This window comes from Gekko japonicus, unplaced genomic scaffold (assembly GCF_001447785.1).
Source record: "Gekko japonicus isolate JY-2015 unplaced genomic scaffold, Gekko_japonicus_V1.1 scaffold135, whole genome shotgun sequence".
NCBI lineage: Eukaryota > Metazoa > Chordata > Lepidosauria > Squamata > Gekkonidae > Gekko > Gekko japonicus.
In genome coordinates this window covers 189,811-205,946 of record NW_015175359.1, presented here as the reverse complement: position 1 = coordinate 205,946, position 16,136 = coordinate 189,811, and the positions used below count along the sequence as shown (strand labels likewise).

The window sequence follows — 16,136 nt, the reverse complement described above, 5'->3', positions numbered from 1 at the left end:
ATCCTTCTTAAAGCTCCTGATGTTCCTGCTCACAAATTAGACCCCGTAGAGTTGTTTCTCTTGGCCGGCACCATTCTCCCGAATTATTTTTAGAGCCATAAATCATCCACCCAGGCCCAGTTTCACCATTTCTGCTTTAATTAGCACCGAGGAGTGAGAAGAGCTACCTGTGAATGACACCCTTTCCTATGTGCAACTGTTTTAATGATTTTCTCATCATGTTTTTCCACCCTACCCCCACTCATCATCCAAAGCAGTCTCCCTGGCTGTCTTCTTCAGACTCACAGTACAAGGTGTCTCTTCCCCCTCCCCAAATTACTGGCTTACATATGGGCTGCTGCTACACAGCTCCCTTGGGACTGCAGTTTTTCCCATCTGCTTTGGGAGGACATGGGCACGGGGACATACAGCACTGCTTGGCCTCTGAATGCACAACAGTTCCAGTTGGCCACAGTCCCTTGGGCCGTGCATCGCTCACACGGAGGGCACTCAGCATGATGGGCTGAGCCCCTGTTATGTCAAGATAACTAAGACCCTTCCTCTACAGGGGCAGTCTTAGTGATTTTGGGGTCCTGGGCCAAAGTCTAGGAGGGCCCCCCAGAAACACTGCTACTCCTTGCCACCCCCTCCCTCTGCCAGGGCCAACACTGCCATGGAAGCCAGCTGCCAGAGCCCAAAATGTGGCAAGTGCAAGTGGAGGCAGGAGCCTGTTCATCTTCTTTTCCACCCTCCTTTGGGGGGGAAGGCTGTGGGCCGTTGGGGGCTCCAGCACATGGTTTCTGGGGCAGCCAGCCCTGCTGCCTCTTGGCTAAGACCGCCCTGCTCTATTCAGCACAAGTTCTGATGTTCTTACTCTGAAGCAGCAGTTCTCCCAATAAGGGGTGATTCAGCATGTAACTGGCGGGTGGGCGAGGGAGGCCCCTGTGCCACAAAGACAACTCATAAGGCCGCATTGAGTCTGTTCAACTCCCGGGCACACCTCAGGTGTATGTCCAATGACTTGTGATTCTTACAGTGCAATTCTAAGCAGAGCATAACTCCATATAAGACTGCTACCCCTTGGGAACTGATTTAGAGAGGGCAGGGAGATCTTCTTTTCCACCCTCCTTTTGGGGGGGGAAGGCTGTGGGCCATTGGGGGCCCCAAGCACATGGTTTTTGGGGCAGCCAGCCCTGCTGCCTCTTGGCTAAGATCGCCCTGCTCTATTCAGCACAAGTTCTGTTGGCTCCTACTTCAGAGCCTGTTTATAAAAGTCAGTAGAACGTGTTGGCTGATCCCTAAAGGGGTCCATACTTCTCTCACTTCCCCCTGTTCCTGCAGTTCCCTCATAGAAAACCCACATGGTTAAACCTCTCTCTCTCACCTTCTTCGAAACACAGATTTTCATGGAAGACTTAAACTCTGACAGCTTTCTTCCAACAAAATCTTACGAATGCTAGACATTCTGAAGTATAGTAAAGCCAAGAATGACTGTGCGAAAGGGAGGCAGCGAGGTGACCAGAATGCTTATCTGAGAAAATAGCCCCCCTTTTACTCGCTTGTCAAGGCCTCCATCTCATGATCATGCACAAAGTCAAATCAGAGTAAGAACATCAAGTAAGCCAATCAGATTTGGCCATGTGATGATATCACAAAGCCAGATCAGAGTAAGGTCAGTGTTTATTGACCTCACTCTGAAAGGTACCTCCCCCCCAAAGATTAACTGAACAAAGGAACTGTATTTTGGGGAGGTGAAAAAGGGAGAGAACTGCATGTCAGGTGAACATGACGGTATATTTGTTCTCTCTGCAGTGTCTCTGGAATAGACCCATACATTCTGGAAGGTTCTTAATACAGACCACCAGCCTAATTCAAGCACACTGCAGAGGCCCACTTCATGAAGCACCACAGCACCTGCCCTCACCTGGTCCGGCTTGGCTCAATCTTGCAGGGATCCAGCTCTACATATTTCTTCTCCTCAAAGATCCGGTTAATGATGGGCTTCAGCACCTCATGGAGATAAGGCATTCCCACTACCTAGATGGGCGCAGAGAGAACAAGTGGATATAGAAAGAAGAAAATGCATGTTGAAAAAGCACATACTTGAAATGAAACAGGAAGGGAAAGGATGGCCAAAAAATGCCTCTTGGAAAAAGGGCATATCTACTCTACACATGTATATATTTTTTAAAGTTGTTGCTTCTGCTGAAGAACCCCGTGAAGAGCAGTTTGGTGATAATGCTAAGATTTTGATAGCCACTCCAAAGCTCATCTCAGGAACGACAGTTCCCAGAGCTCACTAGGGAGAGGGGATGACTAAATTAAATTTGTGGTGTTCATTCACCCTAAATATTTGGGTGGCTTTGGCTTGCCCAACTCTTTCCTCAGTTCAGACTACCAGATGGCAGCTGGACCAAAGAGGCTATGAGGACGTTTTTACTAAGAATCACCGGATTTATTTTATACCAGCACTGGCACTACATTTCCAGAAGATTCCATGTAAACCTCACAGGTACAGATGAACAAGCATAAAAATATCTTCCTCCTTTTAAGAGACAACTGCCACTTCAAAGGAGATGATCTAGAATCCTTCACCCTCTTTTGTCAAACATTTTGGCAAGCTTTTTCTGGACAGCTCGTCCTTTGAAGTGACAGCAGCCATTTCAAAGAATGAATGACCACATCTGAACTGTAAAGTGTCAGGAGAATCTGGTTCATTCTTTTTTACGGAAGTTCATCGTTTTTTGAGAATCCTAATATCAGAGTGGGGGGAAATGCTACACAACTCAGAAGAATGGTAAAATCTATATTACAGGGTCAAGTGCTTGCTAGTATTATCAATGTAGTACAGCTGAATTTATCCATATGTGGCAGATTTGTAGTAAAGTTAACTATTCTCTGGAAAATCCTTTCCCCTGCTGCCTCCCAAATTATGGAGCTAAATTCAAGCCCAACAGCACCTTAGAGACCATTAACATTTTGGGAGTATACTTATTATACTTCTGAAATGGTTAATAAAGTACTTCAAGATTTAGCAGTATATCCAATTACTGATTAGATTAACATTATCTAGATTTTGAATACACGTTAAGAGACATATATTTTTCCCTACTGTTTTGCTTATTACTTACAATTTATTATATTAAAGATAATAGGTATTTATTGTTTGTTAGCACCTTGTATTACTATTAGAAAAATTAATAAATACTTCTTTAAAATAGGGTTAGGGTGACTAACCCCACACAACATACAGTGCAAATCCTCCTCCTCTTTTGAAGAGAGAAGGAGGTATTGCCACTGCAAAGTCATATTTCATAAAGGGAGGCTTCCCTTCTGCTGGGAAGTTTGTTCACACCCCACCCCGCAAGCATAACAGAAATCTTTGCAGTAAAAAACAGAACCCCACATATATCTGCCACTACACTGCATGAAAGTCATGGGGTGCTTCTTATTGAAGACTGCTTCCAAACACCTTTTGGGTAGGCCCATATGCTTTCTGCTCCTCTCCAAAAATAGCAACTTGTTCCCCTGCCTCTCTCTCACCTTCATGAATTGCTCCATGGATTTGGAGGCCAACGAGTTTGTAGAGTGTGTTCGGATCCGCTGGAAGGACAGAAAGAGACTGGTGTTGGTGTGTGTTGCAAACTAGGCTCTTGTTAAGACCAATGTTATGAAGACAGATGGGGTCAGCATAGCAGATATTGAGCTGGAGAACCTCCAGTTCCAATCCAACCTCTACCCTGAATTCACTAGACAAGCCCCTTTTCTCCCAGCTCCTTTCTACCACATTAGTGCACTGAGATAAGCTGAATTCTGTGCCAATAAAAAGCTAAGTTTTGGACTTTCATAAAGCAAAATTCCTCTTTTGTTTTGTGTAATTTATTCTGCTTGTGCTGTTCATGGGGACAGGCAAGGAATGATAAAGTACCCTGAAGTCTTCTAATCACTGGAAATCTTATTTAGCACCGTCTGGCTTCACAAGTTCCACACATGTCACCCATTCATTTTCAAGCATATCCATATGGGCTAAAAACTCATTCATTTAAAAATGAAAACTGAGAGTCTCTGAAAGCTTGATTCTGTGCCCAGTGCTACTTTTTGTGGCTTCCTACTTTACTACAGAATTGCAACACACACATGCGGGCTGTCCTAGTCATACGATCCTTCTGGCTGTAGTATTGCACCTGGGACCAGATTCAAACACAATGAATGTCTGAATGCAGAGTGCTTACTGGTTCTGGAAACTTCATGGAGATTCAGGTAGTCCAAAAAGGGTACCACCAGGCCTTGCCCAAGGAAGATCTTGACTAGTTTGGTGGCCACATCTTGACGACTCTCCACTGAGCATACCTCTTCCAGCACAGCCAGGGGTGTGACGTCATCCTTCTCCTGCAGTGCAGCATAGCATCCCCAAGTAAGATGTCAATATGTATTTAAAGACTGCCTTTCTTCAGTGCCAAAAATAGACTTGAGTGCAGACTGGAGTACTGGAATGATGTGTATAAATAATTTGATGTGTTTGTGCATAGCAAGGTTTTTTTGTGTGTGTGTGCAAGGGTGAGCTTAACTGATTGCCTAGTTGTCATTAGACCTCCTTGGGAACATCAGGACTCTGCTGAGTTACGGACTTTTGCTGGAGCAACTCCTGCTATTCTAAGGAACTCTCCAAGGTCCTGCAATGTCTTACTCTGAGTGGCTGCCTCGACCTACCTGCCAAATGCTGACCTACACCCTCTCAGTTTTCAACCTAACTAGAAAGGAAAACCTGTTTTTCCACAGTGCTACAGCCCCCCATTCTGTACAGTACTACAGCCCCCAGTTTCATCCATTCCTGATCCACCCCCTTCCATTTTTTTCTCTTTTAACCCAACACTTCTCAGACAAATGAGTAAAAACCCATCACAATGTTGTCCAGCCAGCAACTGCCCAAGTACCCACCTTTGGCGGGCACAAGATGGATTCCACCAGCAGGTCTATAAGTGGCTGGTAGTACCTGGAGGGCAGGATCCTATCCTCTGCAAGACGAACTCGCAGCCTCAGCGCCCCCAGCTTTCCCCTGAAACCAGATTACAGTCAGCATACACAGAGTCCCAACATATAGATTGCAAAGGATGACATGCAGAATTCTGTTGTGTGTGAAAACTTGGAAAAGTTGCAAGCAATGTGATTAAATGATAAGGCTCTCCAGAGAGCAGGCCTGGAATGACATATACTTAAATGTGACCCCAACCCACGTGCTTCCCATCAGTACTGTCCTATAAAAATGGAACAGGGCAGTACTTCTTTTTGGATGGAGAGTTGGAGCAGATGGGCCTTTTAATCCCTTTTCAGCCCTATGATGCAAGAACATCAGAAGAGGTTCCACATTTACCCAGCATCCTCCTCTGCACTGGGGAAGGGCAGCAGGCGGTACCACCCTTTGAGAGGGGCTTTCTGCAAGGTATCCAAAGAGAACTCAACCTGCATGGATCAGAGACAGAGGAGAATCAGAAGAGAAGCCCAAAGGAGCAAGCAGCTGCAAAGGTAAAATGACAAACAATGGAATTAGAAAGCTACAACTCTGTCACTTCCATAACCATCCCAGGACCCTCACTCCAGTATAAGCGTCTTGCATGGAAGATGAAAGGCGTACCTGGAGGACGGACAGTGACACTGCAGTGTGGGACTCCAAGCCAAGGCTCTGCCTCCTTAAATTCCTGCAAGCTTCCATCTTATGGGATGGAAACTCTGCAGCCACTTCATTGCTTCTCAATAAGTTACTTGGCAGAATTCAAGGTTCTAACTATCACCTGAAAAGCCCTTAATGACACTCGACCCATGTACCTACAGGACCCCCTCTCCTGGCTATGCTTCACCATGACAGCTCCCCTCATCAGGGTGAAGTCTTCTGCCACCACCCTGCAAACAGTTAAAATTGGCAACTGTTCAGGTGCATTCCCTGTGGTGGCTCTCACGTTACGGAATGGTCTGCCCGAGGCTATTAGGAAGCCCCCACACACATACCCACACACTGCTATCATTTCACACAAATTGCATAACAGAACTGTTCAGGAGAGCATCCTTGTAGAGGGAGTAGAAGTGGGATGTAATAATGGATCCATTCACGAAAGTGACCTCTGTTAAGGATAAAGTGTTTTTGCTTCCAGTTCTCCAATCCCAGCCCCACTGTGTTATCCTGCTTTACTAGGAATCTTTGCTGCTAAATTCAAATGTTACCCATTCAAACATTAACCTATTTTGTCACCTGCTTACTTGTTGACTGAACAGTTCTAGTGTACTTGTTAATCTGCCTTGACCTGGATGGCCCAGGCTAGACCAATCTCATTAGATCTCGGAAGCTAAGCAGGGTCAGCCCTGGTTAGTACTTGGATGGGAGACCAGCAAGGGAGTCCAGGGTTGCTGTACAGAGGCAGGCAATGGCCAACCACCTCGTCTTCTCTCTCGCCTTGAAATCCCTGCAGGGTCACCATAAACTGGCTGCGACTTCACAGCACTTCCCACCCTCCCTTGTCATCTGCCTTGAGTCTGTGAGAAAGGCAGACTATAAACGGATATAAATAAACTGAGCGCTCCACAAGTCTGTATCATTTAGGTAATCGGTTAAGCTCACAACCCACCGTATTCCACGGGGGTGTGCATCGGAGCTCAGCTTCTGCTATCTGGGAACCTGCAGTGGCTATCTGCAACTCACTGGACCTAGATTCTGCCCCACCCATGGTCAGTCTCCTCCAGGTTTTTGTCCATGCCTTCCTCGCCACTCACCCGTCCCAGGAAGTCGTTCTTGCCCACCATATCCCAGTCCCAGACCTCTACAGTGAGGGGAGCTCCTCCAGCAGTTTCCTCTTCCAGGACAAACTCCAGAACCTCATCCCAGTGTGGGAAGCGGGTTTTCTTGATGATCTGTAGAGGCAAGAGAAGGTGTAAGATGCTCAGGCTCTCTTCTGCCAAATGCTCCCTCTAATTCCCCCCCCCACTGAGCACAGCAGTTCACATTCTGAGCAGAACATAACTACCGTAATCTTAAAATGGGCGATGGGCAGTGCAAGACCCTGCGCGGCTCCAGATCGCTGCAGAGCGGGGCTTCCTGTGTTAAGGAGTGGCTGCTCAGGTCCACAGCTTGGAGGAAGCCCTGCTTCTGCCCTATAAGGAGCATAATCATTTCCTGTAAGCTACTTTGGATCCCCATTGGGGAGAAAACCTGGGGTATAAATATCTAAATATACAGTCCATTTCCAAGGGCAGGCACACCATCCACTTAGTCTGTTAGGGTCTGAGACTGGACTCTATTCACATGGCAGATCTGAGCCGATGGGTAACTACCCTTGGGCTCAGCTACCTGTTACGTGTTTATTTTAAATGACACTTTTTCCCCTTTGCAAATTTAGCTCCCAGGACCAAGGAGGAGATTTGCATGGGGAGAGAGAGGGAAATGTTAACCATTTAATCCCCTGGCACTTTCTCCCTGGAAAAAGGCCTCCATCAGCTGCTTTCCCCGCCGCCACACTGAAGAATAAATATATGGTTGCCAACCTCCAGGTGGGGACTGGGGAATCTCCAAACTACAGAGAGAAAATGGCTGCTTTGGAGGGTGGAGCCTATGGCACCGCACCCTGCTGAAGTCCCTCGCCTGCCCAGGCGCTACCCCCAAATCTCCGGGAATGTCCCAAATAACCCTATAATATGGGTACCTATACATTTTTGCCAGCGATGGTAAAATCAGTTCAAGGTGACAAAAGTGGGGGATGAAAAAGTTAAAGATTCCCCCTTTCTCCCCTTACATTCTCCTCCCTGATAAGCAATCCAGGCAGTTAAATTGGCAAATAAAAAAAAACTTCCTTAAAATAAACAGGGAAGCAATCCTAAGGTGCACATGAGCCCACGGAAAGAAATCTCCCTGCCTTGGAACTTCAGCTGTTCTAGCCTAAGTTGAGCCAGTTCTGTGTGGCTACTTCCACACTCCGAATGTCAGTCTGGCACAGCATCATGAACGTCCTGAGCCCTAACACACCCAGAACAGAACTTAACCTACAAGGATGAATGCCTGGGAACAGGGCCAAGCCAGGGCTGTGTGTGAAACAAATCCGGAAATGTGGGTTCTTCGAAGGTTGGGCTTGAAGTGCAACACGCAAAAGGCTCTGCTCTATGGATCGCACAAGGGTGTCTTCCACGTGGGGACAGGTTTGTGTAGTTTCCATGTGGCGGCTGCAGCTGGTTATACAACACAACAGGCACAGGGCTTCCACACCGCAGGTTCCCCCAGTAGTTTTTTTTTTTAAGTCAGCGATTTAATAGAGTTATATCAATGGACTGTTATACCAAAATATGCAACCATTTCTCTGAATTTCCAGCTTTCAATTTAAAAAGTCCCTAGCCCATGTCATTGCAGAGATATGCTTCCCCCACATATATAAATGGGACGCAGACTTACATGTAAAAATATATATATAAGATCAAGGAAGGATTGTGAAAGAGTGGAGAAAAGCTGGGGGAACCCTGGGAGGTGCACAAATGCACAACAATGCTGTGGGGAAACAGGAAAAAAACCTGAACAGCATCGAACTCAGTGCAAGCATTCCATGCGGAAACATCCAAAAGCAGGCTGGGCTCCTTATATTTGTACCAGGCCCAGCCAATCCAGAGGCTTCCTGCTGTGGGCCAATCACAGACACCAATGCAGCCGACCCTTCTCTGTCCTTCAAGGGGCTATGGAATCTAAACATGCGTAGCTCACTGGGTTAGGTTCTGATCACCAGCTGTGGAACTCTTGGTTCAAGAACTGGACCTTCGCACTGTGACCAGCTTCCAAGAGGCGAACAGTTCCTACTGCTAGCTTGCACTGAGATGGCTGTGCTGTCAGGACACGCAGTCCATTAATGGGGGGGGGCTATCAGGAGGTTTAGCTCTCCCCCAGACCAGTGGTGAAGGCAGAGGAAAGAATGTTTCAGGCTTATACTCACAGCTGTTTCCAGGACTTGCCCATTCCACAACACGCGTGCAAAGGGGTCTGAGGTGCCCGAAATATCACGTGGTGCAAGGTCTCTAAGGGGAAAAAGAAGCCAGATGGGAAGTGGGGGTATTCTACAAGTTCCTAGCAACAACTAGAGTAGAGATTCAATTCCTAGAGAAGGGGATCACTTCCCTCTCCAAATGCACCTGAACCTGGTGTGTTTTTTTGCCATCAAGCCACAGCTGACTTATGGCGATACCACGGGGTTTTCAAGGCAAGAGACGTTCAGAGGTGGCTTGTCATTTGCCTGCCTCTGCATCACAACCCCAGTGTTCCTTGGTGGTCTCCCATCCAAATGCTAACCTGCACCAACCCTACTTGGCTTCAGAGACTAGACTGGGCTATCCAGGTCAAGACCCACCGGAACCTACTGAATCTCAAAAGGATGTGTGTTCCAGTTCTCCTCCATCCTTCATTTGCTAGCAAAATTCCCAACTTTGTGAAGGGTTCTAGCTAGGTGAAGAAGGGGGCTTAGATGTCGCAAAGAACCACTGTGATGTGTGTGGTGGTGGTGGTGGCAGGCTTGATCTCTTCTTGTGTAGTTGGAGCCCACAAACACAGCAGCTTCATTCACAATAACAGCAAACGTGTATACAATCTGTGTACAGTGAACATTTGATTTTTCTTTAGATGTGCATAGAATGCACCTGAACCTGGTGTGTTTTTTTGCCATCAAGCCACAGCTGACTTATGGCGATACCACGGGGTTTTCAAGGCAAGAGACGTTCAGAGGTGGCTTGTCATTTGCCTGCCTCTGCATCACAACCCCAGTGTTCCTTGGTGGTCTCCCATCCAAATGCTAACCTGCACCAACCCTACTTGGCTTCAGAGACTAGACTGGGCTATCCAGGTCAAGACCCACCGGAACCTACTGAATCTCAAAAGGATGTGTGTTCCAGTTCTCCTCCATCCTTCATTTGCTAGCAAAATTCCCAACTTTGTGAAGGGTTCTAGCTAGGTGAAGAAAGGGGCTTAGATGTCGCAAAGAACCACTGTGATGTGTGTTTGTGGGGGGTGGCAGGCTTGATCTCTTCTTGTATACTTGGAGCCCACAAACACAGTAGCTTCATTCACAAGTAACAGCAAACGTGTATACAATCTGTGTACAGTGAACATTTGATTTTTCTTTAGATGTGCATAGAGTAATTCTCACGTTACATTCAATGCATGTGCTGCTAAAAATGTGTGATCTAGCCTGAATGGGAGATCTTCTGGGAATCCTACACACTCTGCCCTGAGTTCTGTGATGCAAGAAAGGCACGATATAAAGATAAGAAACTGACTCGTTTTACACACAGAAACACATGTGTCTGAGCTTGACTGCCAATAAAAAGAAACCCAGTTTTAGAACAACATCCAATGTGTGTCTTCTTTTATTCTTCTGCTGTAACTGGTTAATTCTGACACACTTTGTGTACTCCTGTAATTTGATTTCCCTTTCTGGGATTGGCGGCTTGACAGACATTCGTCTCCCAACATCATCTCCCCTACCACATGGGCAATTGATTTCTTACCACTAGCTGGCACTGCCTTGGGACCAGATTCAGAGGAAAAGTTAACACATCCAGACATCACAAAACGTAAAGCAGTCATTTCCTAAGCAGGCTGAGGGACTCTTAATTCAAAACCCTTTGACCCATCTTCAGAACAGAGTCCCAAAGCAAACAAACACAGGCGATGGACTCTGTGAAGTTTACAGAGGAATGCCAACAGCCCCAGTTCAACCTTATGCTGGTATATAACACCATCTCTGACCGTACCACTCACTCACTACAGCTGCTCCCTCTCCCACATAGACTCTGCCATCTACCCTTCCTCCATTGGCCATCTGGTTGCCTAGGTGCCCATTTCAGTTTCCAGGGAAGCAGGATGCTTTCTCTGCTCTGATTAACTGTCTCTCCAGTGAGACACAGCGCAAGACCAGGACAGAGTTGTTTTCCACATCTAGCCCCCCTCCCATCAAGCCTTCCTTCAGCGCCGTACAGCAGAGTGAGAAATCCCAGCTAGGGTGGTTCTTCCTACCACTTCATTTTGAAAATGAGAGGTACTGTATACGAGCAGATAGGGAATTAAAAACAAAAGCAAGTATCAGTGCCTCCCAAACTAGGTGCCATCTTTTCTCCAGCATCCCTTACAGCTCATGACATAAGAGCTCTGCTGGATCAGACCAATAGTCCATCTAATTCAGCATCCATTTCCCATACTGGCCAGACAGATGCCTTCCACAGGCCTATAAGCAGGGCACAGGGACCAAAGCCTCCCCAACCCATTTTTTTTGTCCTGAGCATGCAGCCTGATGAAGCATTCTAGAGACCCCGCACACTAGTTGGTGGCATTGCAATCTGTCCTGATCAAAGATACCACTCTGCTGCTGATCAAAGTCAGTATTGTCTACTCAGACTGGCAGCGGCTCCCCAGGGTCTCAGGCAGAGGTCTTTCCCATCACCTACTGCCTGGTCCTTTTAGCTGGAGATGCCGGGGATTGAACCTGGGACCTTCTGCATGCCAAGCAGCTGCTCTGCCACTGAACCACAGTGCCTCCCCATCAGCTACTGAGTTTAATACAAGGTACTGACTATCACATACAAAGTCCTGCATGGCCTTGGTCCCTCCTATCTACAGACCTCCTCCTCCTCCTATCTTCCACCACGACAACTCCCCCCATCTGCCCAGGGCCTTCTGCCAGTGCCAGGCTACAAATGGGCAAGATCAAAAACCACCCGCACACTTCCCTTCTCTGTAACAGCCCCCACCTTGTGGAACGGACTGCTTGAAGAAATCAGGAGGGCTTCCAAGCTCCCGTTATTCTGCAAACTATTTAAAATGGAAAAGAGCAAGAGTCCAGTAGCACCTTAAGAACATAAGAGAAACTAATGTTGGATCAGGCCAATGGCCCCTCCAGTCCAACACTCTGTCACACAGTGGCCAAAAATACCAGGTGCCACTAGGAGGTCCAGCAGTGTCTGAAGAACTGAGCAGTGACTCATGAAAGCTTATCCCTTGCCACATATTTTGTTAGTCCATAAGTTGCTACTGGACTCTTGCTGTTTTCTGCTGCTACAGACAAACTAACATGGCTACCCATCTTGATCTATGTAAAATGGAGTTGTTCAGGAAAGCTTTTCTAGAAAGGTAGGAGGGCTACATTACAACATAAGGGTTCAGGAAGGCACTTTATGAAGAGAAAGGGACTGTGGATTATACCACTGTATCGGACGTATTATCAGTTTACTTCACGCATTACCCTGTTGTCACTTCATGGTTTTCTACTGACGTAATGCCATTTTTCTTCATTACATCCACACTCTGTATCAAGTGCGTTCATATTTCGGTCATCCTAGGATGGTGCTCATTCAATGCCTCTTCTTGCCTTACACTGTGCTTATTGGACATCTTTTTGTATGGACTCTTTATTGACTAACACTGTGTAATCCCCTTTGAATCATGGAAAGAAAGGCAGATGATACACACAGTAAATAAATAAGTAAAATTGTGAGGGGGGGGGAGTAAATATATTTTGTCCTGACAAATGAAGCCTTATCTGAAGAGAAAGTTCAGCTCAAAACGAGGACACCCAGGAACACTTTCCACCCCCCACCACCCACTACCCCCTTTGCCAAGCTTTACACAATTTGGAGTTCTTTTAATTTTTTTATGAGCTGTTAATTATCTCACTTCATAAAGGACTCTGGAGAGGGGGAGGGTCAAAGAATTCACACTCCCCTTTCAGCACCCACCAACACCTTTCTTACTACAGCACTCTTGCTGTTCACACGTGGGGAAGTGAGAACTTTCAAACACTCTGTCTATTTTAAAAGAAGTGGCAATTATCAGTAAAGCTGGCCCGCACCAAAGTCCCACCATTTGGCGATGGGGGCCTTTTTTTTTGCCTTGTTCACTGTGCAAATTGATAAGGAGTGACACCGTGGATTTCTGTTGGCTTAGACTGCAATAATTGCTCAAAAGCTGAGCAATCCCTTCTCCTGTCTTGGGGGCACAGTGTCCCCGATTCTACATAAGAAGAGTCTTCCTGAATTGGAACAAAGTCCGTCTAACCCACTTTCCTGTTTCCCACAGCACCAAGCCAGATGCCCTGGCAGACCTTCAGGCTGGACACAGACGCCAAAGTCTCCTCTTGTCTTTGCTCCCACCCCAGCAACTGGCACTCATGGCTAGTAGCATTTGCTGGACCCACCCTCCCTGGATGAAGCCCTTTTAAAAACCATTTAAGTAAGTAGCCACCATTGCATCATGTGGCAGTGAGTTCCATAAGTCCATTAGGTGAAGATTTGTCCTTTTGTCGCTCACCCTTAACAGAGGCAGCTGTAGAGAAACATGCTGTTGTGTCCCTTCCCAGCCTACTCAGAGTGCCATGACTCCCCCTAGAAGAGGACGGGGAGGAGGAGAAACAGCGCTACTGCCCTCTCCTACCTGGCTTCGATGACATGGCAGCAAAGCACCCGTCTGTGGGCCTCCTTCAACACCTGAAGCTCCAAAGAGATCTCACCCTGCACCTCCTCATTGGGGTCCACATGGCTCAGGTTGATCCAGCTGTCGATGCCTGCAACAAGTAGAAAACATGCCAGAATTGGGTTCCAGTTGCCATACAGTTGGCCACTGTTGCACACTAGGGATGGGTCCGAACTGGGAAAATGCAGTTCGGTTCGTGATGTGCCTCATTCGTGAACCACAGATTGTCACAAATTTTTAGTCATCTCACTAACTGGTTTGGTTTGTGAGATGGTAGAATGGCCCCCTGGTATGCTAGAGACACCAAACGTGCAGGGGATCTCTGACTGACTCTCCTCTACCTGCTCACCAAGTTTGGTGAGGACTGGATTTACAGGGTCTGACGTACAGCCCCACAAAGGAGGTGCCCCCAGGAAACTGCTTTCTGGGGAAAGAACAGTTTGGTGTCTCTCGCTTGCACAGGATCTGTTCTATACACTCCTAAATCTCGGTCTTTTTGACAGGTGCAGGTTTAGGAATGTATAGAACGGATCCTGTGCAAGCTAGACACATCAAAGTCACGGGTGACCTCCCCCAGATGCTCGTCTACATACCTTCCATGTTGTTGGAGTTCTGTAAACATTTTGACTGAGCGGAGACAGTCTGTCTCGAAATGTCTCTGCTCACCAACTGTCAGGAACCTCCACCAACAGCTTGAAAGTTTGTGGAAAGTTCATGCCGGGTAACCTGCCACGAACTTGACTTCGTGAAGCAAGAACCAGCCAAAATTTGCCCCCGAACTTTAGCTTGTGAGCTGGTTTGTGCCCATCCCTATTCCCCAGTCTGGCATCACAATAGAGGCACTCTACTCGGAGGCACTCTACTTATGACAGCCAGCTGCTGAGTGAGGCTCTGATAGGCCATGGTAGAAGACAGAAATCTGGATGGTGGGCCACTGGTCCAATCTAGCATGCCTTACAAAGCTGAGAATCTCTGCAGAATGAATCTCAACCTCACCCCCCACTCCTTTCTATTAAGCTAAAATAAGTAATACAATATGGATCAAATGCAGATACTCCACCGAACACTACTTGCAAAATGGTACTTGTGGGCTTCAGCCCATCTGTGACAGCCAGTGTGGTGTAGCAGCTGGAGTGTTGGGTTAGGTCCAGGAAGATATGGGCTCACGTCCCCATGAAGCTCATTGGGTAACTTGGGGCTAGTCACTCTTTCTCAGTCTGATCTACCTCATAGGGTTGTTGTGAAGATAAAATGCAGGAGGGAAAGGAAACATGAGAGCTGTGCTGAGATCCTTGGAGGAAGAATGGGATAAAAATGGAGAAAGATGTAAGCAACCAACCCAACAAGGCCTATCCCTAAAACACAGAGCGGATTGGTTGAAATGGAAAGACAAGCAGAGATATAACAATTTCTTTAAAATGCCTCCTTCTTTGTAAGAGCAGTGGTTCTCAAACTATAGGTCAGAGCCCAGAAGTGGGTCACGCATGCTTTTCTCACAGGCAGTTCAAGGCCAGGAAGGAGGAGGTAGGGGAGGTAGAAAATGAGGCTCCGGAAGGCTCAGTGGCATATTTGGGTTTCTACCTGCATAATGTGCAAAAGGACTGTAACATATAGCCTGCTGCTCTGTGTGCATGTGTGTGCACTACACATGAAGAAGAAAACACAAACTTGTTCTGTGTTCATTGTTGTGAGACTCCCTGGTGCTTGGGGTCAACAGTGGGAGGGCTTCTAATGTCCTGGCCCCACTGGTGGACCTCCTGATGGCACTGGTATTTCTGGCCACTGTGTGACACAGAGTGTTGGACTGGATGAGCCTTTGGCCTGATCCAACATTGGCGTCTCTTATGTTCTTATGTTCCTGTGAAATTCCTGCAATCTATATTGGGAAGGAAAGTGGCATGGAGTCAGGCCCGTAGCCAGGATTTCTTAATTCAGGGGGCCTTTAAATAAGTCAGGGGGCATTGATAAAATAAAAATAAAATAAAATAAACTCACACTTGCAGGCAGGAGCAGGGCTATTTCCCCTATTGTGGAGGGTGGGTGTAAGTGGAAATCAGTCACTGACTCCGAGTAACCTGAGGAGGATCCCCTCCTCCTCTCTGTGGCAGCCCGCCCGGGGAGACAAGCCAAAGGAGGAGAGGTGGGAGAGCAGACAGGATGGAGATGGCTGCTCTGCTGCTGGTGGTGGCTTGTGTGCGCCCTGCGTTGGTGCAACTGGGCTGGACTGAGAAGGCGGGAGCTGAAGGAAAAACCCGGGAGGGGAAGCTGAGGGAGTGCTGTGTTTCTCTCTCCCTTGGCGGCCAGCTTCCTTGGCGATGAGGGCACAGGCACATGCAAGTGAGCGAGGTCTGCAATCTTGCACTGGAGGGAGAAGGGGAGAAATCTCTGTAGTTGCAGGTTCGGCCACAGGACCCACAGCCCCCTGGGCCCCGCCCTCACCTGCCAGCCCGCTCACCTGGCTGCCTTGCACCGCTTCATGCCGTTGCTTAGGGATGTGCATTCGGTTCGTCTGAGCCGAATACACCCCCAAACATGGCCCACTCGGGCCCCTTTCGGGCTGCTGTGGGCCGATTCAGATTCTCTGATCTGAATCGGCCCCAGTATATCCTATGGGCCATTGAAGTCCTATATCCTATGGGCTGGAAGGGAGGTGGTTTGAGGGGGAGACTCTTTTCCCACC

The 16,136-nt window shown here is 47.5% G+C and overlaps 1 protein-coding gene across 1 annotated transcript in view; it reads right to left on the bottom strand.

Moving 5' to 3' along the window:
* RASAL1 (RAS protein activator like 1 (GAP1 like)) overlaps positions 1–16,136 on the bottom strand; it is a 69,855-nt gene that overhangs the window by 22,392 nt on the left and 31,327 nt on the right. Inside the window, 9 exon segments of the mRNA XM_015425294.1 lie at positions 1,904–2,016; positions 3,523–3,562; positions 3,564–3,582; positions 4,212–4,365; positions 4,918–5,035; positions 5,351–5,439; positions 6,742–6,879; positions 8,937–9,018; positions 13,418–13,547. Of these exon segments, the coding sequence (XP_015280780.1) occupies positions 1,904–2,016; positions 3,523–3,562; positions 3,564–3,582; positions 4,212–4,365; positions 4,918–5,035; positions 5,351–5,439; positions 6,742–6,879; positions 8,937–9,018; positions 13,418–13,547 (883 nt within the window).